At 38.4% G+C, this 27,939-nt stretch overlaps 2 protein-coding genes across 6 annotated transcripts in view; both read left to right on the plus strand.

Moving 5' to 3' along the window:
* The window catches only part of SPATA31H1 (SPATA31 subfamily H member 1), a 41,832-nt gene extending 41,576 nt beyond the window's left edge, over nt 1-256 (plus strand). Inside the window, exon 16 of the mRNA XM_065928784.1 lies at nt 110-256. Coding sequence (XP_065784856.1) covers nt 110-256 — 147 coding nt within the window. The remainder of the gene's footprint in view (nt 1-109) is intronic.
* On the plus strand, nt 147-27,308 carry ZNF512 (zinc finger protein 512). Of its 5 annotated transcripts, none has more exons than XM_065928837.1 (14): nt 147-285; nt 803-861; nt 9,106-9,293; nt 10,215-10,310; nt 10,601-10,684; nt 11,342-11,466; nt 11,965-12,051; nt 12,455-12,553; nt 13,136-13,303; nt 16,083-16,277; nt 19,427-19,528; nt 20,395-20,457; nt 21,914-22,012; nt 26,646-27,308. In XM_065928837.1, exons 1-14 carry the CDS (start codon nt 256-258, stop codon nt 26,952-26,954), a joined length of 1,704 nt encoding a protein of 567 aa, XP_065784909.1. In that variant the 5' UTR covers nt 147-255; the 3' UTR covers nt 26,955-27,308. The 5 variants fall into 5 exon arrangements, with proteins under 5 accessions (XP_065784909.1, XP_065784910.1, XP_065784912.1 ...); XM_065928838.1 differs by having other exon boundaries at nt 9,109-9,293; XM_065928842.1 differs by having other exon boundaries at nt 213-285; nt 9,207-9,293.
* The last annotated feature ends 631 nt before the right edge of the window (nt 27,309-27,939 follow it).

Genomic DNA, 27,939 nt, shown 5'->3' on the forward strand with positions numbered 1-27,939 from the left:
AAGTTGACGCTCCAAACCCCACCCCCAGTTTCCCGGGTCCCACCGCGCACTGCCGGGGCGGGGTCTCAGAGGAAAGGGGGGCTAGTCACGTGACTCGCCCCTGCCGCAGCCCCCTCGGAAGCTGCTAGGCGGAAGTAGACGTTCGCCACCGGGCTCGCGGACCCGACTCTACATCCGGGAGCGGAGAGGAGAGCGGAAGTGGCGTTGGTCTGGCCGGAGCCCTTGGGTGAATTTGTTAGGCGTGGAGAGGGAGTGATGTCTTCCAGACTCGGTGCAGTGCCCGCTGTGAGTTTCTCGGTTTGACCATTACGCCTTAGGGGTAGCGCTGTCGAGCGCGCCACACGCGGTGCCTCTCTTTTGTCCCCTGCTCAGATTCGGTTTTCTCAGAGCTCAGCGTAGGCCCCACCCTTCTAGGTCAAATCTGTGAGCCCCCGTATTTCCCCCACCCCCACTTTCTGCTGCCCGTTCCCCATCCCCTTAGACTAAGTTCCTCATCAGATTACCGTTAGTCTCTATTCCTTTTACATCCCTGATGTCTCCCATATCCTTTGTCCTGTCTTTCCGTCTCCCGTTTAGAGTCTCTTGAACCAGGGCTTTGAGAATGGAAGAGATGAAGGCTCTGGTGGTGTCACCTGCCTTGACCCCGTAGGTAGGGCGGCGCACTTTCCCTAAAAAGTCTTGCCTTGTTCAGTGTGCAGTAGTAGCCCTGGGAGAGCTTCATGGCTCAGGGGGATTCATCTTTTTGTGGTCAAGTTTCAGAGGTCCCTAGCATACATTCACTCATGTGCTTACCATTTGCTAGACCCCGGGACCCACACCCTTTAAGCAGCAGAGGAGCACGAGGATCGTGGGAGCTAAGAAGTAAGTGAGGTTTTCTGCAGTCCGTTTATAATTGTGTCACCAGTGTTGTCCAGTAGAACGTCCTGTGATGATAAAAATATTCTACATCCACACTGTCAAGTGTGATAGCCACTAGCCACGTATCGTTTTTGAGCGCTGGAAATGTGAATAGTAGCAATGAGGAACTGAATTTTAAATTGTATGTTGATTAACTTAAATTTAAATAGCCACCTGTGGCTAGTGGCCATCTGATTAGACTGTGCAGGTCTAATCTTGGTGTGGGGGAGGAAAACGTCCCTTGCCAAAAAAAAGTACGGATTATAATAAAAATGGAATGTGTGACTGTGTAGCCCTGCATTTCTTTAGACATCATATATGTACTCATGAATACATTGATGAACTTGGGAAGGACTGATGAAAATGACTAAGAAGTACTTATATTTTCAAATTACTTGGCTTCAAGACTGGTTTATTATATTGTATATTGAATGCGTTAAGCTTTTCCATGTTCGTTAATACAAAAAAAAAATTCTTGTTCAGGAGATACTCAGAAAGGATTAATTCCTTCATATAACATTTACTAAATATTTGCTTTATGTCAGTTGTGTGATAGGTTAGATATACAGACATGAAAAACACAAGGAGATTAACACAATACTGAGTAATGAAATATTTTTATTTCAAGAATTATATATAGTCTTTTGGGAAGGGGAGTGATGTTTGGAAGGGAAGGGTTGCCAGTGCAAATCACTCCTAAACAGACTTGAAAGTCAAGGAATAGTGCATTTAACCATAAGGAAAAGGATTTTTTTGTTTGTTTTTCAGAAGAAATAACAATGTGAATTTGTAAAAGGTTTTAATAGAATAGCAAATGGGTAATTGTTAGGAAATGTAAAGGCTTATGGGCTCTCATCCATTGATAATCAGAATCATTGGGCATCAGAATCCCTATTTTTAAGTCGCCTGGGATATTGTGAAGTTTGAGAATCACTGGTGAGAATTGAGACTAGAAGAGTAAAGGATGAAAACGTGGAAAAGATCAGTGTTTAAGGTTTGGGTAGAATAAAAAAAGGCTGCAGATGATACTGAGATGAACTTAAAATATTTTTCTAATAAAATATAACTATTTTCACCTAGAGAATGAACTAGGGGCTCTTAAAAGTTCTTGGTAGATCAGAAAGGAGTTGAAAATAGGTTAAACTTTTCATCTTCATGATAAGAAGCCAAGACTAAACAACAAATTATTTTAAAGTCACTACCATTATGATAGTCATTGTTGAAGCCAAAAGCTATTTCTTGTCATATTTATGGAAAGAAAGAGTGAGTGAGTGAAAGTCGCTCAGTTGTGTCCGACTCTTTGAGACCCCATGGACAGTAGCCTACCACACTCCTCTGTCCATGGAATTCTTCATGCAAGAACACTGGACTGGCCTGGGTTGCCATTTCCTTCTCCAGGGGATCTTCCCGACCCAGGATCAAACCCGGGTCTCCTGCGTTGTAGACAGATTATTTACTGACTGAGCCACCACAGAAGCCCCAGGATAAGGAAGTTTGATATTAATCTGGTTTTTAATAAATAATAAAAGAATAAATAAACCCTGAGTTGATAGGTACTGTAAAATACTTGAGAATTGTTTTTGTTGAGTGCTTTAAAAATAAGAAACCTGGAGAGAGAATTCCCTCTCCACAATGACTTAATCCTCAAGTTAATCATGCTGACATATAAATTAGTTGATTTTTCTCTATACACATGCTTATTCATGAGCAGGGAGCTGGGTATGTCTGAGTCCAACATTGACTGTATAGAAATTCCTATGAAGATGTTTCCTAAGAGGAGTCAATTGGGACTTGACTCTTTATAGCCTGTTGATACTATCAGGTCTTTCTGGTAGAGATTATTCCCATTGTTTGGTATGGTGGGTTTTGGCCCTAGAGGACTGCCTATTCCCATTAAATTATTTTTATACCTTCACTGAGGTATAATTGAAGTGCAGTTGGTTGCATATATTGGAAGTATAGGGTACCTTCAGCTTTGACATAATGTAAGTACCCATGAAACTGTCACCACAATCAAGATAAGTTTCCCTGTCTCCCATAAGTTTTCTCATGTCCCTTTGCAATTCATTCCTCCCTTCCTGCCTGTTGCCAGACACCCACTGACCTGTTTTCTGTCACTGTACAGTGGTTTGCATGTTCTAGGATTTTATATAAATGAAATCAGACACTATGTCCTCTTTTTGCATTCTTTCACTCAGAATAATGATTTTGAGTGAAAAAGAGTTTTTATTGCTAAAAAGAATTCCATTATGGATATACCATAGTTTGTTTAGCCATCTACCTAAGAGATGTTTGCATTATTTTCAGTATGAGAGTGTTAGAATAAAACTGCCATGAACATTTTGTGCAAGTATCTATGTGGAAAAATATTTTTGTTCTCTTGATAAATACTTAACACAATATATATTTATAAGATGATACTTACCATCTTAGATTGATTAGCTCATATGTCAGGAGTATGTTTAAGTTTTTAAGAAATTATTTTACAAGTTGGTGGTATGATTTTACATTCCTACCAGCAGTGTATGAAAGTAAGTCTCTAATTTTAGCAACTTTAATGGTGTGTAGTGGTGTTTCATTTTGGTTTTAATTAGCATTTTCCTGATGAATAATGATGTAAAACATCTGTTTATGTGTTTTATTGGTCATTCATATATCTTCTTTTGTCAAATGTGTGTTCATGTCTTTTTTTATGTGTGTGTGTTCATGTCTTTTGCCACCAAAAAAAAAAAAGTTTTGTCTCACTATTAAATTTTTTTTGAATACAGTTCCTTTGTTACATATATCTTGACTATTTCCTCAAGTCAGTGGTTTGCATTTCATTTTCCTAATGGTATCTTTTGAAGAGCAAAAGTTTTAAATTTACCATTAAAAATAAAAAGAATTTTATCATTTTTTCCTTTTATGTTTTGTGCTTTTTGTGTTTTATTTAAGGAAACTTTGCCATCTCTAATTGCAAAGATTTTTTTCCTGCGTTTTCTTCCAGATGTTTTATAGGTTTTGCATTCAGGTCTGTGGCTCATTTAGAGTTAATTTTTATGCATGGTGTGTTATAAAGATCAGTATTAATTCCTTATATATCTAGTTGTTGAAAAGACTTTCCTTTACCTATTCAATTGCCCTTGCACCTTTGTCCAGAATCAGTTAAATGTACATAGTTGTGGGTTTCCTTGGTGGCTCAGTTGGTAAAGAATCCACCTGCCAGTGCAGGAGACATGAATTCGATCCCTAAGTCAGGAAGATCCCCTGGAGAAGGAAATGGCAACCCATTACAGTATTCTTGGCTGTAAAACACCATGGGCAGAGTTGCCTCGTGGGCTACAGTCCATGGGGTCGCAAAAGGAGCCGTACACGACTTAGTGACTAAACAACAACATATGTAGGTGTGGGTCTGTTTCTGAACTCCTGTTATCCTGTTCCATTGATGTATATGTTTGTCTTTTTGCTGATACTGAACTGTCTTGACACTGTAGCATTAGAGTAAATCTTGAAATCAGTTGTCATGTACTTTCTTGTTTTTTCAAGATTGTTTCAGCTGTTTTCTTTGTTTTTTAATATAAATTCTACAGTTTGTCATTTCTATAAAAAGAAGCTAAAATAAAAATAAAAAAGGAAGCATGCTGGAGTATTGATTGGTACATATATTGAATCTGTAGGTAGATTTAGGGAGAATTGCCATTTTTAACAATGTTGCATTTTCTGATTTATAAGCATATTTTCCATTTTTTTTGGTCTTCATTTTTTCTTACCATTGTGTTGTAGTGTTCATTGTAAAAGTCTTGGATGGCTTTTTAAAAAATTTTAATTCGAGGCTAATTATAATATTGTGGTGGTCTTGGGTGGCTTTTGTTAGATTTGTTTTTAGATTCCTAGATTTGTTCCTAGATTCCTGTGTTTTTTGTTATTGTCAATGCTATTATTTTTATAAGTCTATTTTCTAGTTGCTTGTTGCTAGCAGCTACGAATACAGTTGAACTTTTGTACTTTAACCTTGTATCCTGCCACTTGCTAAATTCGTTTTTAATTCTAGTAATTATTTCATATATTTCCTTAGATTGTCTTTGTAAACAAACTGCGAAAAATCTGTTAAAAAAATCTGCAAATCAGTTCAGTTGCTCAGTCGTGTCAAGACTCTTTGTGACCTCATGGAATGTAGCACACCAGGCCTCCCTGTCCATCACCAACTCCTGGAGTTTATTCAAACTCATGTCCATTGAGTTGGTGATGCCATCCAACCATCTCATCCTCTGTTGTCCCCTTCTCCTCCTGCCTTCAATCTTTCCCAGCGTCAGGGTCTTTTCAAATGAGTCAGTTCTCAGTTGGCTAAGATTTGTAGAATTGTCTGCTTTTCTTTTCCTGTCAGTTTTATTTTGTATACTCTGAGCCTCTGTTGTTAGACATGTGCAATGAGTAATTATGTCTTCCTGATGATGTTATTTTGTTATGAAGTGTTTCTTTTTGTATCTGGTAATACTCTTTGTCTTGAAGTCTATTTTATCTGATAGTAAAATAGCTACTTGTTTTATACCTTTACTTCCAATCCACATATGTCGTTTATGTTTAAAGTGTGCCTCTTGTGGACATCCTATATTAAAATACTTTTTTATTTACTCTCTCAATGTCTGACTTTCACCTGGAGTAATTAGGCCATAAACATTTAAATTAATTATTGACATGATTGGATTTAAGTTTGCCATTTAATTATTTGTTCTCTCTACCTTGTTTTTTTTTATTGCTATATACCTTCTTTTGATTATCTAAATGTTTAGTGTTCCATTTTGTTTTATTTAATTTTTACTCTCCCTCCCCCCTGCCTTTTTTTTGGTGGGGGAAAGATTTGGTAATGGTTGCTTTCAGAATTACAATATACATACCTATCGTTTCATCATCTACTTAAAGTTAATATCCAACCACTTTGCTTAAATGTAGAAGCCTTACAACCATGTAAATTGCTTTAACTGCCTATTGGTGACTATTAAATTATAGCTGTTGTATATGTTATATCTACATTTACCTTACTAGATAATGTTAAAATTTTGCTTTAAACAGTTTTTAATATTTATCCACCTATTTACCATTTCTCTTACTCTTTCTTCATTATTAAAAATCCAAATTTCCCTCTAGTGTCATTTTTTTCCTTCAGTTGAAATTATTTCCCTTTGCATTTTTCACAGAGCAGTTCTGCTGGTGACAAATTTTCTTAGTTTTTGTTCATCTTAAGGGTATTTTTCACTGAATGTGGAATTTCAAGTTGATAAATCTTTTCTCTCAGGATCTTAAAGATGATGTTGTGCTGTCTTCTGTCCTTGGTTTCTGTTGAGAAAAATCATCATTTGAATCATTGTTCTCTGTATGTAATATGTCATTTTTTTTCTAGCTGCTTTCTGGATTTTTTAAATCTTCAGTTTTAAACAGTTTTATTAAGATACATCTAGGTGTGTTTTTCTTTGAATTTATCCTATTGAGTGTTTAATTGACAGCTCTGTGAATCTGTGAATTTTAAGTCTTTCATTAAACTTGGGGGATTTTTTCCACCATTACCTTTTTAAAAATATTTTTTCTTAGTCTCTGTCTTTCTTTCCTCTTCTGTGATTACAACTATATCTAGGTTAGATCTTTTGATACTGATCCACAGGTTGTTGAGGCTCTGTGGACTGTTCTTCAGTCTTTTTCCCTCTTTGTTCTTCAGATTGGTTAATTTCTCCTGATCTGTCTTAAGTTCATAGATTGTTTCCTCTGTCATCTCCCTTTTGTTACTAGTCCATCCAGTGAGTTTTTTATTTTATTTGTTATTTTTTAGTTCTTAAATTTCATTTGGTTCTTTTTTATGATTTTTATTTTTCTGCTGATGATTCCTGCATTTTCCTTTATTTCAAGTGTGTTTTCCTTCATGAAGTATAGTTATAATAGCTGCTTTAAAGACTTTGATAGTTCCATCATCTGCATCATCGTGGAACTGGCATCTGTTTATCTGTCCTTTAAGAATTGCTTGCATTTTACTGGTTCTTTGTATGCTGCATAATTTTGGATTTTTATTCTCAAGATTGTGAATGTTATTTGTGTAGACTGTGGGTCTTTTTAGAATCTTCTGGGGATCATTGCTGCTTTTATTTTTGTTTAGGTTCAGACCATAAATTCTGTTCTGCTTTCTGAAGGCATTGGTTCAGTCTTAGTTCCTTTCTTTGAGTCTTTTTTATGATGGTTTAGAGCTTAGGGGTTAGTTTTAGACGTTTTCAGGTTTTTCAAATCCTGTTTTCAGTTTTCCAATCTTCTAATACGTTGGTTTGGATCTGTTTCACACTGATAACTTAGGGGTTAGTCTGAGACTTGTGTGCTTTGTTCAAATCTTATTACATTTTTCAAAGCCTTTGCTAAGCTGGTTTGACTATGTTCCATACATACATAACTCAGGTTAAGCAGTGATTTGTGTGGATTTGTACACAGAATTAGGAGATTACCTTCTTTGCCTGACTCTACTCTGTGATTCACTCACGTTCTCTAGTATATAGAGACCCCTTTTCATGGATTCTAAGACCAAAAAGATTCTACTGGAATTTAAGCTGTCCTTGGTGGTCTGCACGTGGAGCCCATCATGTTGCAAAGCCACTTGTGAGAGGGGGAAAAAAACTAGAAAGCATACCCTGTGTAACTCACTTCTACCAGTTTTAACTCTTCTGCACAATCCACCTGCTTTTGTTTACTTTTTGAGGTTCAGAGTTTTTCGTTGTGTAATCAGCAGGAAGAATGGGCTGTAGTGGGTGTATGCCACTATGCAAAAGCGGGACATTTCTATATTAAAGCTGTAATATTGGACCTCATGTACAGAGAGCTGAGAATCATTTTTCCCTTTTTGTAGCATACTGACATTGTAAGCCTCTGTTATTTTTCTGTTTTTCCAATTCCCATGTCTGTCTCTTCCTCCCAGGGACAGCCATACTAACAAGTTTGGTATTTGTCCTTAAATAGTTGAGTCCTTGTAAAATAGCTAGTGCTATTTGTGTATTTGTTAATTTACTGAGTTGACATTGTACTATAGATCTGTTGTGTTTCTTTTTTTTATTCCACAATATGCTTTTTAGTTATGTTCATAGATGTGTAGAGATGGTTTATTGCTTCTAACAACTACATAGTATTCTGTAGTAAGCATGTATCACATTTTACTTCCCCCCCCCAAGAATGGTCACCAGTGTTACTTCTAACTCCCTGCTACCACAAACCTCTATGTGTAATTCTTACCAACTCTGCCTCTGAAGTATTGTCTTGAGTTTTTTGGTTTATCATATCTACTGTGAAACTTTAGTTCAAGCTTAAGCTTTTGTCATCTCTTACCCATACTGTTGCAACAAACTGCTAACTCTTCTCTTTTCATTCACTTATCCTCTGTGGGTCATTTTTCGTACAGCATCCAGAGTGGCCTTTCTAAATCACACATCTAAGGTAGGTCTCACACAGTTGGTTGGAAAGGGGATGTCTCAGAGATCCTGGACTAGGCAGTTTGAGAACTGCTACTCTACCACACTTTGAGCCACCTAGAAGATACTATGTTGCTACTCAGTAATGTTTGTTAACTGCATAAGTGACTGGTCTTAGATTTGGAAATTTGGATGTAGCTGTATACCAGATTTCTGGCCAGTGTAAGTCAGATAAGATAGCACCCTTCCTTTAGCTATGAAATCTAAGTATCACGTTGCTTAAGTAAGACAGGGTGTCCTGACATCAAGGTTTAGGGCTGAGGCTAAGGGAAAAGGAAGATGGATCAGACTAGAGCTTACAAACTGTTCTTTTCCTTCTTTATTCTAAGGGGTACTATTTGGTTACTGTCCCTCTGCCAGAGAAATAGAGAAGCCTGGATATACCTTCTTATAGATCAGGAGATCTTCTGAAGGGTCATCAAACACCCTGTTACTTTTACTACTTTCTTTTCTTTGATGAATTTAGGAAAGAATACCTATTTTGGCTATAAAGTGATGATTTATGGAGAGTGCTTATTCTTTCTGATTATAGCAAAGTGTAATAACAATTTTATGTATTGTATCAGGTCAACTATTTTAATTGTTAGAAAATTACAATCTAAATTGTTTTTATTATCAGGCTTCTTAGTTTTTTTGTGCAGGTAACCAACTTGGTTATCTTCTTAGGATATAATATAGTTAATAGGAACTTTATCCCAGACCCTTCTTTGTGGTATTTCTCTTTGTGTCATATTAGTAGCAGGACCCAATGCTCCATAAAGGATAATAGTTTCCAGTACACTATCCCTCACGATGACTCCTTAAGCGGCTCATCATCTGCTTCTTCATGTGAACCAGTGAGTGATTTTCCAGCATCTTTCCGAAAATCTACCTACTGGATGAAAATGAGAAGGATCAAGTCAGCTGCTGCTTCCCATGTAGAAGGTATCAGTATTATTATTTTATTCTATCTTATTCCAAAGACAGAGAACTCTCTACTTAATATTTTGAGGTGGTGGTTTAGTCGCTAAGTCATGTCTGACTCTTTGTGACCCATGGGATTTCCCAGGCAAGAATACTGGAGTGGATTGCCATTTCTTTCTCCAATATTTTGAGGTAGCTATTGTAAATGACTTTTAAAGTGTTAAGTACCACTTACGTGTTTCTTATTAGTGATTGAATTTGTTTATTTATTTTTTTGGCTGTGCTATGCAGCTTGTGGGATCTTAGTTCCCCAACACGGGATTAAACCTGGAACCCAGCAGTGAAAGCAGAGTCCTAACCACTGGACAGCCAGGGAACTCCCTTGAAATTTTTTAAGGTGTTAGGCTGTCACACACTATTAGTTTCATGAACTGTTCCTCTATTTTACTGAGTGAAAGTCTGCAGATCTTATTTCTCTAGGCTATACTGGTATCACCTTTCCTTTTCACATCAATTGAACTTTTTTTTCCATTGTTCTAGTTTGATCCTTTGTTGAAGGTTTAGGAACTGGTGGTAAAAGGGCTATTCTAAGTAGAATTTTCTTAGTGGTTATAGCCTGAGAGGTTCTTAGGAGCCCTTTATCTTGGACAGTTAGCCTCAAATCAGGATCAAACAAATCACACTGCCTAAAGGACCTTATTAGTCACAGGGAACAATTAATCACTTGGAATGGAGAACAATACAGAAGGAAAAGGGGAGGTTGAGTCAATTAATAGAAGGTTATATCATCTTCCCTAGAAAACTTATGAACACTTCATGAGGCCTCGCTTGCTGATGATCTTTTTCCTTTCATGATCTTGTGATAGATGATTTAGAGGCAGGCCCAGATGTTCATATATAAACCATACTAAGATTTTGTTTTGTTTTCTTGTGTTATTTCAGGGTCAGGTGGAGTATCAACCAAAGGAAAAAGGAAACCGAGGCAGGAAGAAGATGAAGACTATCGAGAATTTCCTCAGAAGAAGCATAAGCTTTATGGTAAGGGAGTAACTTCGCTAATTCTTTTTCCCTGGGTGCCTAGGTTTTGTTTTTTGAAGGTGAAAGGAACCTTAGGTTTTGGCCTTAAGCACTTTTGAGCCCTTTGAATTTTTTGGCAAGGAATGGCCTCCAACCTGCCTTATTTTTTACCCTTTTCTTCTCTCTTGACTTAAGGGAGTCAGTTGGTTGAGGGAGTGGGGCACAGCATGTTGAGGAGGGAAGAGATTTTGATGGTAGCGCAGGATCAGCAGAGGTTATGTGTCAGGCTTCAAGTTTCTGTTTTGCGTCAGGGAGGAAGCAGCGGCCTAAAGCTCAGCCTAATCCCAAAGCCCAGACTCGCCGTATTCGGAAGGAACCACCAGCTTATGCAGCAGGTATGCTTTCAGAAGCTTTGTGAGATCTAGTTCTCTCATTCTGCCTTTGTTGTTGTTGCTGTTGGTAAAGGAATGATGTACCAAAGCATTTCTTTAGGAGGCACTTATTAGGGACATAGGTTTGAAGATAAGTCATGTTTGTTCAAGTTTTGGCTCTTTGTTAACTCTTTGACCTGCCTCTTAATTTCTGCAAACTGCAGTTTCCTAGTCTCTAAATAGGAATAACAAAGCAGTCAGAATTGTTGTGAAAATTAAATGGGATAAAAACATTCACCAATCTCTGGCACATACGAACACTTAGCAAACTGGTTGTTACATATCTCAGTTACATATCCCATTCTTACATGCTGCTATGAAAAATGTTACTCATTGTCACTTATAGGTCAGTAAAACTGGGGAAAAAACTATTGTCCATTTCTATAAGCCACTGGGCTTGGGAGTGGTTCTTGGATGGTTTTTGTCATGGGAATTTCATGAAGAGTTTCAGAAACTCTTCACTGTCTGAAAAAATTTATTTCTAGAAGTTATATACAGCAAGAGTCTTTCCCCCAAGAAGAGAAAAAGCCACTTTATGATACTTTTCCTAAAGTCTGAGATTGTGCTTTTTGTATCTGGAGAATACCGCAAATTTTAAGTATTCCTTTCTCTCCTTTGTAGGCAGTTTAGAGGAGCAGTGGTACTTAGAAATTGTGGATAAAGGCAGTGTCTCCTGTCCTACCTGCCAGGCAGTGGGGAGAAAGACCATAGAGGGCTTAAAGAAACACATGGAAAACTGCAAACAGGTTAGATAATTTGTGGCATTTCATAACTCTTAATGAATTTTTACCCAAACTTGAAACCTCTGGCACTGCGTTAGATATGCTGATTATTGTGGAGAAGAGGCAGCATTGTGTCATAGAGAGTCTGACAGACTTGGGTTTGAATCATCATTCAGTCACTTACTTGTTGGGTCATTTAGTTTTTCATTTGTGGACCTCAATTTTCACATTTATAAAGTAGCAATTATTACTACCTGTGTAACCCATGAGGATAAAAAAGTGCCTGTCCCATTTCTTGACAAATACTGGCACTCAGTAAATGGTAGTTCTTATTATTTTAAAAATTCGTAGCCTTTACCTCTTTGCCCTTGAGGACATGAATGAATTTGGGGGATTTTGAGATTCATTATTATTGTATAATTTGGGAAATGAAGATACAGATGAGAGCATTTGCATAGGACTTTGTGACATCCTATTTCTTTGTTGAACAACTTGGCACTGAGCAGCACTTTTCCCTTGTAGGAAATGTTTACTTGTCATCATTGTGGGAAACAGCTTCGTTCATTAGCAGGGATGAAGTATCACGTCATGGCAAATCATAATAGCTTGGTAAGAGCATCTTCTGTCCTTCATGAGCGTGTGATATTTGAATGTCTTTACTTGGGTGAGTGTAGATACCTCAGTGGAGATGGCTAAAGCTCTGGGACTTCATAGGGATGTAAGGAAGAAGAGATCATTTTGATAGAAGAGTTACACATAATGAAATGTGGATACGGAAGTATTTGAGGTATTTGTGTGTTTAGATTAGCCCAAAGGTTCATATCCTGAGAGGTAGAGACTTTGAACTCTTAGTTCCTTTACATTCACTTTACTGTTCAGGAGAAGATAAAGAAAGCCAGGAGTCAGATAACTTAGATTTCGTGATCATCAGCTTAGGTTCTAGTCCAGTCCTTGATTCTCATGAAATTTTTTTCTGTGAATCATCTGCCTATTTGTTTCTCTTGTTTTCAAGCCCATTTTAAAGGCTGGAGATGAAATAGATGAACCAAGTGAGAGGGAACGTCTCCGAACAGTTCTGAAGAGATTGGGAAAGCTGAGATGCATGCGTGAGGTAAGAGCCCAAAGACAGAAACTCCATTTGCCTGGAGCCTCAGGTCAATGTCTTTCTGTTACTTGCTCCCATCTCTCCTTCTCCTTTACAGACCTGGTTTTGTGTCATCTTCCAGCATCAGAGTAACTTCTGATTTTCAAGGTCTCCTGAACTCATTAACAGTTCTTTATTTTCTTTCTCATCTCCAGAAATGTGTGCTTCTCCCTTTTCCCTTTGTTTGAAGGAGTTTCTTTGTCATCCTTTCTTTTGTGTGATAAAGAGGATCATAGTAACCTCATATTGAGGAACTTTGATATTGCTGGGTATTTGGTGTTGGAATGGAGCTGGTTCATAGATCAAGGAGGAAGCTCTGACACAGAGGAGGTATACAGTTCTAGTTTGTTGAATGCTGACTAAACTGGTTGAATTTCATGCTTGGTGGTAGAAAGGATAGCACTTGGGCCAGGGAAAAGGAAGGATTGTGCCAATGGGAAATGTTGAAGAGGGTCTAGTAAAATCAGAGTGTGTGATATGGCTCTTTAGAAATTAGAGGTCATATCAAAATATGTAAGATTAAAATATAGGCCTTTCTCCTGTGTTCAGAGTTGCTCTAGTAGCTTTACCAGCATCATGGGATATCTGTACCATGTGAGAAAATGTGGCAAAGGGGCTGCTGAGCTGGAGAAGATGACCCTGAAATGTCACCACTGTGGAAAGCCGTATAGATCGAAGGCTGGACTTGCGTATCACCTGAGGTCAGAGCATGGTCCTGTGAGTACTGATTACTTTCCAGACCCTGTTTGGGAGTCTATTCTGTGGTGACTGCTTTGCGTCTACATCTTCTGTACATCCTTGGTTCCTCATTTGTAGTTCCTTTTATTCTGAATGTTTTTGTTCTCTTTTTCCTTGTTTCTGTGCTCTTCTTTCTGCTGTTTGATCACTATTAGGTTAGAGAAATCAAAGTTTATTGTGTAATCTGGGTCGAAGTAAACTCAATACTATATTTTTAAAGCATAAGGCATTCTCCCTTAGCTAGAAATTTTATGGGACTCTATCCAGCTGGTTCGGTCCCTCTATTCCAGTTTTCTTGTCCTGACTTTTTCTTTTCTTCATTACATTTCTAGGCTCTCCCACCTCATGTTTCTTTTTAGCACTAAGTTTCAAGGTATAGTTTAGATATGGTCATTAATATTCACCCTTTTTAGTGTACATTATAAGAGTTTGAGAAAAACATATATAACTACCACCACAATCAAGATATAGAACAATTTAATCATTCCCCCCAAATTCTTTTGTGTCCCTTTGTAGTCAGTTGTTCTTCCCACTCCCAGCTGGCTCACCACTGATAAATTTCATGTCCTTATAGTTTTGCCTTTTTTGGAATGTTATATAAATGAAGTTGTACAGTATATACCTTTTTGAGTCTGACTTCTTCCACTAAGCATGATACATTTGAAACTTGTCCATGTCTTACATATATCATTAGTTTATTCCTTTTTGTTTCTGTCTAGGATTCCATTCTGTCTAGGATGTTTCACAAGTTGTTTATCCATTCACCAGTTGAAGAGCATTTGAGTTGTTTCTAGTTTTTGGCAATCAGGGATAAGCTGCTGTAAATATTTACATAAAGGTTTTTGCATGAAAATAGGTTTTAATTTCTCTTGGGTAAATAAATACTTAGGAATGGGATTGCTAGGTCATGTGATAAATGTATGTTTACCTTTTTAAGAAACGGCCAAACTTTTCCAAAGCAGCTGAGCCTTTTTCTCACCAGCAGAGTATGAGAATTTTAGTTGCTTTGCATGTTTATCAGCTCTTGGCTATTGTCAGGTTCATTTTTGAAATCCATTCTAATAAATATATAGTGGCATTTTACTGCTGTTTTAAATTTGCACTTCCCTAATGACTAATGATGTTGACTGTCTTTTCATGTGCTTATTGGGAATGTCAGTCTTTAATGAAATTTCTTCTTTAGTGAAGAGTATTGAAGTCCTTTGTTCATTTTATTGTTGGAGTATTTGGTGTTTTACTAATAAGTTTTAGGACTTCCCTGGTGGCTCAGAAGGTAAAGAATGCACCTGCAATGTGGGAGTCCTGTGTTTGATCCCTGTCTTGGGAAGATCCCCTAGAGGAGGGCATGGCAACCCACTCCAGTATTCTTGCCTGGCTTCCCTGATAGCTCAGTTGGTAAAAAATGCACCTGCAATGCAGGAGACCCCAGTTCGATTCCTGGGTCAGGAAGATCTGCTGGAGAAGGGATAGGCTACCCACTCCAGTATTCTTGGGCTTCCCTTGTGGCTCAGCTGATAAAGAATCCACCTGCAATGGGGGAGACCTGACCTGGGTTCAGTCCCTGGGTTGGGAAGAGCCCCTGGAGAAGGGAACAGCTTCCCACTCCAGTATTCTGGCCTGGAGAATTCCATGGACTGTATAGTCCATGGGGTCACAAAGAGTCGAACAAAATTGAGTCACTTTCATTAAGTTTTAAATGATATTTTGAATTTTTTTTTAATATATTCTGGACACAAGTCTTTAAGCAGATACATGTTTTACAAATATTTTCTTCTGGTCTTAGTTTGTCTTTGCATTTTTTATAGTATTTTTCAAAGGGAAGAATTCTTAATTTTCATAAAGTTCAGTTTGTCTTTTTTCTCCCTTCATGGATAATGCTTTTGTTTTTATAGCTAAGATATTTTTGCTCAGTATGATGTATAATTTTCTTTTGCTACATTAAAACAATCATCATAAAATTAATGGCTTAAACAACATAAATGTATTATCTCACAGTTTATTAGGCCAGAAGTTCAGGCTCAGCTGGTTCTCCTGCATAGAACCTCATCAGACTGGGCTCAAAGTGTTAGTAGGACTGTTCCTTTATGGAGGTCTGAGGGGCGGATCTGTTTGCAAGCTCATTAAGCTCAATTAAGAATTCAGTTCCATGCAGGTGTAGGACCTTATTTCTTTGCTTGCTGGGAGATGTGCTCACCTTTGGAGGCCACCTGCAACCTTTGGCTCATGGACCCATTCGTGTTTGAGTCAGCAAGAGTATTGAGTCTCTCTCACCTTGGGAATCTGTCCTGTCTCTTTTTTTCTGTCACACCTGTCTTACTTAAAGTCAGTTGACTGTGGACACAAATTAGATTTACCTTAAAATTAAACCTAGGTTAATGTTTGATTGACTAACTGATGACTAACTGATGGACACATCAGAACCCATCATGCCCAGGATCATAAGAATGTTCTCCCTAGGTTTCTCCTAGAATTTTTATACTTTTTATGGTTTATATCTAGGGCTATAATGCATGTTTATTTCTTTTTATGTGGGTATGTCTTGACTTTTAACCACTTGTTACAATGTAACAGATTTTATCCTGCTAAGAAGCTTTTTTACCAGTAAAATATACAGTAATATGGTGGAGCTTGATACTAGTGGTTAGCAAGCTAGTAAAGAGCTATTTTGATTTTTAGGGCAGGAAGGACAGCCTTTAATCACTGGCTGTAATGGAAACCGTTTCTCAGTCCTGTGTTTTACTATGTCTTATTCTTGCAGATATCCTTCTTTCCAGAGTCAGGACAGCCAGAGTGCTTGAAGGACATGAGCTTGGAGTCGAAGAGTGGAGGCCGAGTTCAAAGACGTTCTGCCAAGATAGCTGTATACCACCTGCAGGAACTGGCCTCTGCTGAACTGGCCAAGGAATGGCCTAAGAGAAAGGTGCTTCAGGATCTGGTACCTGACGATCGGAAGGTGAGGCAGAAACTTGTATTAATTTTGAACCGTTAGGTCTGATATTGTGCTTACTACATGCAGAAAGGTAAACACATTTGAGTAATTACATGACAAACAGTATTTTTCTCCTTTATCCTCGGAGATGAAGTACATATGACCCAGCTTCAGTGTTTGAATCCATGTAGGTCCTAGAGTGAGTCTTTTTCAGAAGTTCTTTAAGGAGCTCTCTTAATTTTAGACTACTTCCAGGGGAACCTGAATTCCCAGATTTTTGTTTGGTCTTTGCCCAGTGTGTTTTTACTTTGTTAGTTCATATGTAGTAGTTTAATATTTAGTTTAGGTAAGAACTCCTCTTATTTGTTTGTTTGTTTTTATAGCAGTAGACTTCCTCTTCCCACCTTCTTTCTTTTCCCAAATAAAAGCTTATGCAAAACACCATTTTATATACTAAAAAGGGAGTTGCACTGACTGGGGTTAGTGAACCCAAAACTGAAAGAAAAAAAATCTTAAAAGCAGCAAAGCAACTGGATATGTACAAGAGAACTCCCACAGGACTATCAGTTGACTTTTCAGCAGAAACTTTGCAGGCCAGAAGGGGGTGACATAATATATTTAAAACCATGAAAAAGCCTACAACCAAGTACCCTACCCAGCAAGGCTGTCATTCAGCTTTGAAGGATAGAGAAAAGATTTTACAAGACAAATAAAAGCTACAGGAGTTCAGCACCACTAAATCAGCTTTATAAGAAATGTTAAAGGGACTTAGGGATATATAAAACAAAAAGATACAGAATATGTCTAAAACATTTGATGGGGGTAGAATAAAAATGCAGGGTTGTCAGAAAGCCTTCATGCTTAAGAAAACAGCAAGTATATATGTATATGTGGCTTGCTGTTGGGTTTTCTCTGGTGGCTCAGATGGTAAAGAATCTGCCTTGAGTGCAGGAGACCTGGGCTTGATCCCTAGGTTGGGAATAGCCCGTGGAGAACAGAATGGCTACACACTCCAGTATTCTTTCCTGGAGAATTCCATGAACAGAGGATCCTGGCTTGCTATAGTCCATGGGGTCCCAAGAGTCAGACACGACTGAGCAACTAACACTTTCACTTCCAAGGGTTGTTGTATGTAAACCTCTTGGTAACCACAAACCAAAAATCTGCAATAGATAAATATGAAAAAAGAGAAATGAATCCAAAACTGTCACTAAAGATAGTCATCAAATCACAAGGGAAGAGAGGAAAAGAAGAAGGAACAAAGAAGAATAGATAACCTGAGAACAGTTAACTAAACACAGTAAGCACATATCTGTCAATAATTGCTTTAGATATAAATGGACTAAATATTCCAATCAAAAGACAAGGTGACTGAATGGATATGAAAATAAGATCTGTATATATGCTGTCTAAAAGAGACTCATTTCAGATCTGACTGGCTGAAAGTGAGGGGATGAAAAAAGGTATTCCATGCAAATGGAAACAGAAAGAAAGTTGTTCAGTACTTATATCAGACAAAATAGAACTTAAAGACTATAACAAGAAACAAAGTACATGACATAATGATAAAGGAATCAATCCAACAAGAAGACCTAACAATCTCAAATATATATTCACTCAGGGTGCTCATGCTCGGTTGTATCCGACCCTTTGGACTATAGCCCACCACGCTCCTCTGTCCATGGGATTTTCCAGGCAGGAATACTGGAGTGGATTGCCATTCCTCCAGGGGATCTTCCTGACCCAGGGATCGAACCTGCGTCTCCTGCATTGCAGGCAGATCCTTTATCCGCTGAGCCAGCGGGGAAACCTATTAAACGTATGAAATGTAAAAATAATGTGTCTTATGTTGCTTCTGGATGGAATATGTATATTTGATATATAAAGTCCATGTGGTATAATGTGTCATTTAAGGCGAGTTTTCCTTATTGATTTTCTGTCTGGATGATCTGTTGATGTAAATGGGGTGTTAAAATCCCGTGCTGATATTGTGTTACTGTTCTCCATTTTTGTTTGTTAAATACATAAAGCAAATATTAGCAACCAGTTCTGTACTCTGATTTATCAAAGGTTCTTTAGTTTACCTTCCTTACTTCCCCCATTACCTCTCCAGACTTGGTTCTGTCTTTCTATCTCAGAGAATTAGCTTCCTTTCAGATACTTTCATTTTTCAAGTAGGAGAATTCTTTACTCACCAGAAATGCAACTATCTGTTACCAATGGTGAACTTTGTAAGAACTGTCTCTGCAGATGTTAAAACTTTTTTCTGGAAACTAGTTAACAGGACTTCTCTGGTGGTCCAGGGGTTAAAACTGTGTTCCCAATACAGGGGGTTTGAATTCGGTCCCTAGTTGGGGAAATAAGATTCCGCATGGCCCAAAGCATGGTCAAAAAAGGAAAAAGTCACTGGAAACTAATTACAGTTGTAAGAAGAGACCAACTGGTGTCAAAACGTATGAAAGAAAGTTCTGGGAATAATTCTAGTTTTGTAGTATAAGGAAATAATAGGTGTTCTATTCTCTGAGTCTTCTCACATTCTTTTAGATTGAACCTTAATTTTTTGGTGTTAGAATTTTTTGAATATCAAAAATTAACATGATTGCATTGAAGAAAAATGATAAATGCAGATAAGCAGGAATAAAATGAAAACCACTCAAAATTCTAGCACCCAGAGAATACTGCTGTTAACATTTTGATTTCTGTCTTTTGACCTATATACATATATTTCTATTAAATATATAATATTTATATATTTATATACTTATATATGTATAAATATATAATATTTATATATAATATTTCTTGAGTATAATGTATACATATATATAGAGAGGACATATTTGTATTGCTTTCTCTGTCTTTTGTAACAAATATTTTTACTGTGTAATGCTCTGTCACTAGTTTTTTTATTTTCAACTTTAGCTGAAATGTTATATCTGAAAGTCTCCTGTCGTCTGTTAAAAGTCAAACTGTTTTAAGACAAAACAGTAGGCAATGTTTTGAAACAAACATATGTTTCAGGAACTTAAAAGGATCTTACATGTTTTTTGTATGAAAATATACTTCTGTAAATCCAGAATTACATGACCTGAAGAGTTCACATAATTCTCTTACTTAGGGGATATTTTGGTTGAAAGTTAAGTTCCTCCAATAAAATGTTTCCTGTCTTATAGTTAAAATATACTCGTCCTGGGCTCCCGACCTTCAGCCAAGAAGTACTACACAAATGGAAGTCAGATATCAAGAAGTATCATCGCATCCAGTGTCCTAACCAGGTGGTTCTTTCTCATTCATCTAGTCATTAAATGTTGATCAAGTATCTGCTGTTGTTTCAGTTATTTATTCCTTTGTGACAAAGCACGTGAATCTTAAAGAGTTAAAACATTGATTACTTTATTAACAGTTCTGTAAATCACCAACTCTATCCACACTCAAAGGGCAGTTGTATTAATACATGGCATCATTTATGGGTTGCTTTCAGCTGGAAGTTCTGAGTGTTGAATGGCTTCTAAGCAGCCACTTCAGCTGGGATATTGGCTGCCCATATGCACTCTCTATCTTGCATTGTAGTTGGATTACCAGCAGGATACATGGTGACTGAATTCTCAAGAAGAATATTCTAAGAACATAAAGCAAAAATTCAGATCTCTTAGGCCTAGCTTCAGAATTTGTTCAACATCATTTTCATAGCATGCTGTTTGTCAAAGGAATCACAGGACTTACCCAGTTTGAAAGGGAGAGTGTATGACTCATTTCCTGATTGGAAAAGTGGCATAGACTTTCCCACCATCGTTAATCAACTGCACTTGTATATGCATTGCTTTGGGGAGGAGTAGATATACAAGAGACATTTATACTAGAGAAAGTTGATTTTTGCAAAACCTGAGCATACAATTTTTTGTGTTTTTCTAAGTATCGTAAAAGCACAGGGAAGAGAATGTTTTAAGCTTTATTAAGCAGCTTGCTTATCTCTTTCTCTTTTACCTCTTGTTCTCTGGCTTGCATATGTTTCTGTGTGGTTGTGGTACAGTTTATTTGACCTTTTCCTCCTGGGGGCAGAGTGGGTTAATGTGAATGGCCAGATTGCTAAGAAAACGATGCTGTTTGGTATCATCTTCATATGCTTTCTTCTCTTTTACAGGGTTGTGAGGCTGTCTACAGTAGTGTATCTGGTCTTAAAGCTCACCTGGGCTCTTGTACATTGGTTTGTAACATTCTGAACTATTTATCTGAACATGACCTCTAAAATAGTCTGACATGGAAGAGAATTCAGATTCGGTGAACAGCTACTTATCCTGTTGTCTGTTATCTTCAAAGACTTGTTTAGTTTTTTTGTGTGTCCCAAAAAATTCTTGGTCTGTTACTAGGTGGGATACCAAGGCATGCCAAAGATGCAGAATAGTCCAAAATAGCCATAAGTCATATCAATGAAAAAATTTGGAGAAAAATACATAGTTCTCAGTGCCTATCAGGGATTTAACTTTTTCCACCTGAGCCTATGCTACACTGGGCCTGTCCTGCTTTACTGGACCTTCAGCTTCCTAGAATCAACTTAACATGTGTTTATCTAGATTGGTGACGATCTCCAGAGCCATCTGAACTATACTGTCTTCCGGGGATGGGAGATGGGATCCCTGGATGTTAGGTTCATAGCCATTCACCTCACTGAATCTTTTCCATGTTGACCCAGGGGCCCTATAGCCCACCGGCCCTGGGATTGCTGCCACTTTCCATTCCTGTTCAGTATCTGCTCACACAAAATGAGCACCATGGAAACCTGAAGCTTCAGGAGGGGAGAGAATTCTTAATTCAAGGCAACAAAGGAGTGGTAGGCTCCCAAACCAGACCTGTGCAGGAATGCTTAGGGGTTTGTCATCTTGATCCTAGTTTGAGTCATTCAGCTAGGTCTTATTGAGGGTAATCTTCTAATTCTGAATTCCCAAGGCATTCTTTACAGCAGTGGATGATTCTAGTGGGAAGAATTACATGTTGGTTCCTCATTGAACTTAAGTAGGGGGAGAAACCTGGAAGGAAGTGGAAGACCTAGGGAAGATAGAACAATGTGACATGTTACATAATAAAATCGGGGAACTTCAGATTGTGTTGGGGGCTTAGTGGGGGCAGTGTTTGGTATAGAATTACATTAGAATAGATGTATTATGGTGATAATATACCCAAATGAGTTTTCCTAAATATATTGCTGTGCTTCACTTTGTTGAAGTCATATTTCCTCTCTTCATCTCTAATAGTCCCTACCCGTTGCCCAGGTAGCACAAGTGGCTTGTTGGAAGGGTAGCATTAACTATTTAACATGTAATGGTGCATTTTAACTTTTATCTGGCTTGTTGTCTTCTCCGTACTTGGAGGAAGGGAGGGTCTTTGCTGGCACTAACGTACTTATCTGCTGAATTAGCAGTTTACTTGTGCTGTAACCATTATTTGTGGGTGTGACTTTGGATAGGCTTAAAGTGCTGGGTGGTGATTTGTGTTCAAACAATAAATTGTATTTTTTCAATATTGTAAATATATGTATGTATATATGGGTGTGTATACACACACACACACACACAGATAACATAGATACATACATTACTGTTTGAGATTTTCCTAAATTTGCTCCTAAATTGACCAATCATGCTTTTTTTCTTTCTTGAAAATAGGGAACGTTTGTGGCTGGAAAATACAAGTGTCTTCTCTGTCAGAAAGAATTTGTGTCAGAGAGTGGTGTCAAGTATCACATCAACTCTGTCCATGCTGAGGTGAGGTTCCTTCTTTACCACAACTTCATAATCTTGTGGACCCCATGACTGTGCCACAAGGGCACATGGATTTTGTGCTTCTTACTATGGGCTGGGACTGTCAAGAAAAACTAAAGGGTCTACTGGACTCATTAGAGTTAAAAGACTTCCTTAAATCAGATGTAGACTAGTATTTTTCTGTGAAAGCATTTGGGCTTCCTTGGTAGCTCAGCTGGTAAAGAATCTGCCTGCAATGCAGGAGACCCTGGTTCAATTCCTGGATCAGGAAGATCTCCTGGAGAAGGGAGTGGCAACCCATTCCAGTATTTTTGGGCTTCCCTGGTGGCTCAGACAGTAAAGTATCTGATTGCAATGTGGGAGACCTGGGTTTGATCCCTGGGTTGGAAAGATCCCTTGGAGAAGGGAATGGCTACTGACTCCAGTATTCTAGCCTGGAGAATTTCATGGACAGAGGAGCCTAGCATGCTACAGTCCATGTGGTCACCAAGAGTTGGACACGACTGAGTGACTTTTACTCATTCATGAAAGCATTTGAAATAATTGTGGCTATGAGCATCCCTGATTCTTCTCATTAACTTGTATGCATGGGCTCAGTCATGTCTGACTCTGTTGTGAGCTCATGGAGTGAGGCCTACCAGGCTCCTCTGTCCATGGGATTTCCCAGGCAAGAATACTGGAGTGGGTTGCCATTTCCTTCTCCAGGGAATCTACCCGACACAGGGATTGAACCTACCTCTCCTGTGTCTCCTGCTTTACCACTGAGCCACCTGGGAAGCCCTCTGATTTCCTGAAGTCTAGTTAAACTAGGCATTTGACAACCAGGCTGCATTTACACCTTTGGAATTCTTGTTTCACAGCAATGTCTATACTCCTGTTTTCTGGTATTCCAACATCTTTGAGCAACCTGTTTTGAGTATTTTTGAAATACTGCATAGAAACAATGTAAAAGATGTTATTGAGAGAACTGAGGTAATTTGAATACTAACTGTACTACAAAGTGATAGTAATAAGTCAGTGTTAATATTCCAAAGTGTGATAACTGTATTGTAGTTATGCAGGGAATGCCCTTGTTCTTAGGCAGATACGTGACATTTTTAGGAATAAAGTATCATGTCGGTAACTAAACTGAAGATGGTTCAGAGGAAGGAACAAAGGGAGAGTTGGAGGGAGGGAAGGAAGGGAAGAGAGATTAACAGAGGTCAGTCTTGGTGTTCATTGAACTATTGTAACTTTTGTGGAAAGTCTGTAAATTTTCAAAATTAAAATATTAAAAGTTCAGAAGATCAAGAGTTTTCTCTTGGGGAAGGTTTTTAGGAGTCCAGATGAACAGAGAATTTGTTTGCTGTAGAATTAAATCCCTTATTGCAAAAGCTCAGGGACTAGAGTGTGCATTCTCTTGGCATATTTTACTGCAGAAACTATTGTTGCATGCTGGGGAAAAATAGCAAGCCCCTGCAGCAGTCCTCTGCCCTCAGATGTAATAGTTCTTAGCTATGTGAGCTTCAATTCAGTTCAGTTCAGTCGCTCAGTCGTGTCCGACTCTTTGCGACCCCATGAACCGCAGCATGCCAGGCGTCCCTGTCCATCACCAACTCCCACAGTCCACCCAAACCCATGTCCATTGAGTCAGTGATGCCATCCAGCCTTCTCATCGTCTGTGGTCCCCTTCTCCTGCCCTCAATCTTTCCCGGCATCAGGGTCTTTTCAAATGAGTCAGCTCTTCGCATGAGGTGGCCAAAGTATTGGCGTTTCAGCTTCAACATCAGTCCTTCCAATGAACACCCAGGACTGATCTCCTGTAGGATGGACTGTTTGGATCTCCTCACAGTCCAAGGGACTCTTAAGAGTCTTCTCCAACACCACAGTTCAAAAGCATCAATTCTTTGGTGCTCAGCTTTCTTTATAGTCCAACTCTCACATCCATACATGACCACTGGAAAAACCATAGCCTTGACTAGACAGACCTTTGTTGGCAAAGTAATGTCTCTGCTTTTTAATATGCTGTCTAGGTTGGTTATAACTTTGCTTCCAAGGAGTAAGTGTCTTTTAATTTCATGGCTGCAGTTATCATCTGCAGTGATTTTGGACCAGAAAATTAAAGTCAGCCACTGTTTCCATTGTTTCCCCATCTATTTGCCATGAACTGATGGAACCAGATGCCACGATCTTAGTTTTCTGAATGTTGAGCTTTAAGCCAACTTTTACACTCTCCTCTTTCACTTTCATGAAGAGGCTTTTTAGTTCTCCACTTTTGCCATAAGGGTGGTGTCATCTGCATATCTGAGGTTATTGATATTTCTCCCAGCAATCTTGATTCCAGCTTGTGCTTCATCCAGCCCAGTGTTTCTCATGATGTACTATTGCATATAAGTTAAATAAGCAGGGTGACAGTATACAGCCTTGATGTACTCCTTTCCCTATTTGGAACCAGTCTGTTGTTCCATGTCCAGTTCTAACTGTTGCTTCCTGACCTGCATTCTGGTTTCTCAGGAGGCAGGTCAGGTGGTCTGGTATTCCCATCTGTTTCAGAATTTTCCACAGTTTATTGTGATCCACACAGTCAAAGGCTTTGGCATAGTCAATAAAGCAGAAATAGATGTTTTTCTGGCTTCAGTTAGTGTCATCTGTTGTGGTTCCTGTTGCTTTACCGGTTGAAGCTTTGGGAAACCCTTTCCTCATCTGAGATTTCTTCAGGAATGTCAGTCCTTATTTTCTTTTTTAATAATACTGTTAACTTCTTATGCTACAGGAAGTGTTTGAAAGATAATTATCTCCTAACAAAATATGGTTTTGTGTAGTTTACTTGTTTCTCCAGTTTCTTCCTCAAATGTTGGAACCAACAAATTTCACTTAGTCTTGGACTTGCTCCCAAGCATTTATTCAATGATTTATGATGGTATTTATGAACTCTGTACTGTGGTAGACGTGTTTACCTTGTTCCTACCATTTTGCCTCACTTTCTTAGGCTACATTTTTTTAAACAGACATTCAGAAACAGTGTAAGTGGACAGAGTAGTGTAATGAACAGCTTTCACAGTCCTCTGTGTGGCCCATCTTGTGTCACTGATAATTGCATCCACTTTGCTTGTCCTTCTAAGGCTTATTTTAAAGCAAATTCCACATCACATATTAGCTGTCAATACTTCTTTCAACCTGTATCTAGAAATATGAGGACTTTTAAAAATACATAACTGCAACCATCATCACACGTTAAAACTTAACAAAGGTTCCTTAATATCATCATATATGTACTCAATATTTATACTTCCCTGTCTCATCGTTTTATTTAAGATTTGGTTTATTCCAATCAAGATCTAAAATCGGACTTCCCTGGTGGTCCAGTGTTAAGACTCTGTGCTTCCACTGCAGGAGGAAAAAAAAGGAAGTAAATGAATGAATTAATTAAAATGGACAAATGGCAATATATGGACCTTTGTTTTAGATTTTTTTTTTTTTTTTGCCTCACCACATGGCATGGGGAATCTCGGTTCTCCGAACAGGGAACCAGTGCCCCTTGCATTGTGAGTGCTGAGTCTTAACCACTGTAGTGCTCGGGAAATCCTTCTGTTTGTCTGTTTTAATCTAGAGTAGTGCTTCTAATAGAAATATAATGTGAGCCACATGTGTAATCCCAAGTTTTCTACTAACTGCATTTTTTAAAAGTATAAAGAAAACTTGTGAAATTGACTTTAATACTGTATTTTATTTAAACACAATATATCTAAAATACTGTCTTTTTAACATGGTAGTCAATACGAAATTATTAATGAGATACTTTACATTTTTTTCTTTTTTTTTTTTTACATTTTTTTTCCACAGAAAGTCTTTGAAATTTACTGTGTTTTACATAGAAAGCATATCTCAATTTGGATTAAGCAGATTGCAAGAGCTTATTAATGACACATGGCTAGTGACAATCTCATCAGGCAATGCAGATGTTTCTTTTCCCCTATTATTTAAGAAACCAGGCCCTTGGTCACTTATCTTTACTCACATTCTGGACTTGGCTGTTTGCATTCCTATAGCAGTGATTCTCTATTCTGCTATTTCCTATAAATTGGTAGTTAGAGCTAGAAGACTGAGCAGATTTCTTGATTTAGGTTGACATTTTTTTATTGAATTTATTTCTGTGTTTTGTTTTGGTGTTTTTCTTTTGCAGGAATACTTCTTCATTGAGTTCCAGTTCCTCCAGCCCTTAATTATTTAAACTGAGACTCAGAGAGGTTAAGTAGTTTTCTGATGGTCACATGGTTCGAAACAGAGCTGAGATTTATACTTAGGTGGTCTGACTGCAAAATTAAAAATTGAAATAAAAATTTCCTATGGCCAAATGCTTTATGTTTTATGAGGAGATCTTCAAAAGGAGAAGAATGGGTGGGATGATGCTAAGTAATCAGACTTTGTAGATCCCTTACAGTAGTACCTGAAGTCATGTCTTACACAAGAAATGCTTGTAATGACTGCTTTGTACTGAATTTCTCCAGTTTATAAGACACAGTTCTAAGCTCTGGTTTCATATCTGTTTCCTCCTTACTGTGTTCTGCCCTAATCCTACCTTAAAAAAAAAGTCTTCCATGCCGCTTCCTCGGGCACTGTATTTTGACTAGATGTTGTTTCTGTTTTGCCTCTGTAGGATTGGTTTGTTGTCAATCCGACAACAACCAAAAGCTTTGAGAAGCTGATGAAGATAAAACAGCGACAGCAAGAAGAAGAGAAGCGGAGGCAGCAGCATAGGAGCCGACGGTCTCTAAGGCGGCGGCAGCAGCCTGGCATTGAGCTTCCTGAGACAGAGCCAAGTCTTAGAGTAGGGAAGGATCAGAGGAGAAATCATGAGGAACTGCTAGTGGCGACATCCCGTAAAGAACCAGATCAGGAGCCAGTGCCATCACAGTTTCAGAAAGTCAAGTCCCCAAAGACAAATCATAAACGAGGAAAGAAATAGGCAGGCAGTGTGAAAGCACTCCTGGGAGAGTGGATGGGAGGCTGTGGTCACAGGGACCTGTGTGGAGAGGCCTGAGTCACGGGGGCTGAGTGAAGAGAAATTTACTCTTTCAGCTGTTTGTGTAATGCTGTGACACTCTCAGCTCATTCCTCCTGTGTAAATTTCACTGTTTTCCCTACTGATTCTTGTGAACCCTCCACCACCCCCACCCCATCTCCTTTTTGGTAGATTTTCCTGCTATTCTCATTGGAGTCCCCCTGTTTTTCTCTCATCGTGCCCAAAGAGCTCCCCCTTAAGGTCCACTGTAGGCCCTCTTGCCCTGTACAAGACTAAGAAACCTGTTTGATTATCCTTTCCATACTGGGGTATAGAATGTTCTTGGAAGCGCCATTGATTTCGTAGTTACTCCATCATCTATCTTATAAATGATTCCAAACTAACTTTTTAAAACCATACTGACTGATGATTTTGTATTTGTGATATAACAAGCCTAGAACCTAGAACTGTTGTCGCTCCTTTAATAAGGGTCCCCTATCTGCTTGGGTGACAGAATATATGGAGGCTGTTTGTTGTCTCATTATGGTTTTAGGATTGAAAGTGAGAAAATACTTAGAATAATAAAACTAGACCCTCTGGATGCAGGTTTTCCTGGGAAATACTTCGTCCCAGGTGGCAGTAAGTAACTAGATGCACAGGCATTATATGCAACCTTAGGAGGAATATATCTCACATAAAATGACTGGAAAGAAGAAGGCAGCAGAAATAAATACCACCTCAAATCAACTTTCCTGCAGTTTATTTTGTTCCTGCAGTTTTGAGGATTGAGAAGTAATACCCTTTTTCCTCTGATATTTGATACAGAACCCTAATATTGCTGGTACTGCCAAGAAGATTGGTAGCCAGGGTGCACATTCCTTCTCCCCTGGACTTGACCTGATGGTTAGTCTGCACTCTGTTAAGTCCTCGTATCTCCCTTTAGCCAAAG

Source organism: Muntiacus reevesi, chromosome 3, assembly GCF_963930625.1.
Source record: "Muntiacus reevesi chromosome 3, mMunRee1.1, whole genome shotgun sequence".
NCBI classification, from domain to species: domain Eukaryota; kingdom Metazoa; phylum Chordata; class Mammalia; order Artiodactyla; family Cervidae; genus Muntiacus; species Muntiacus reevesi.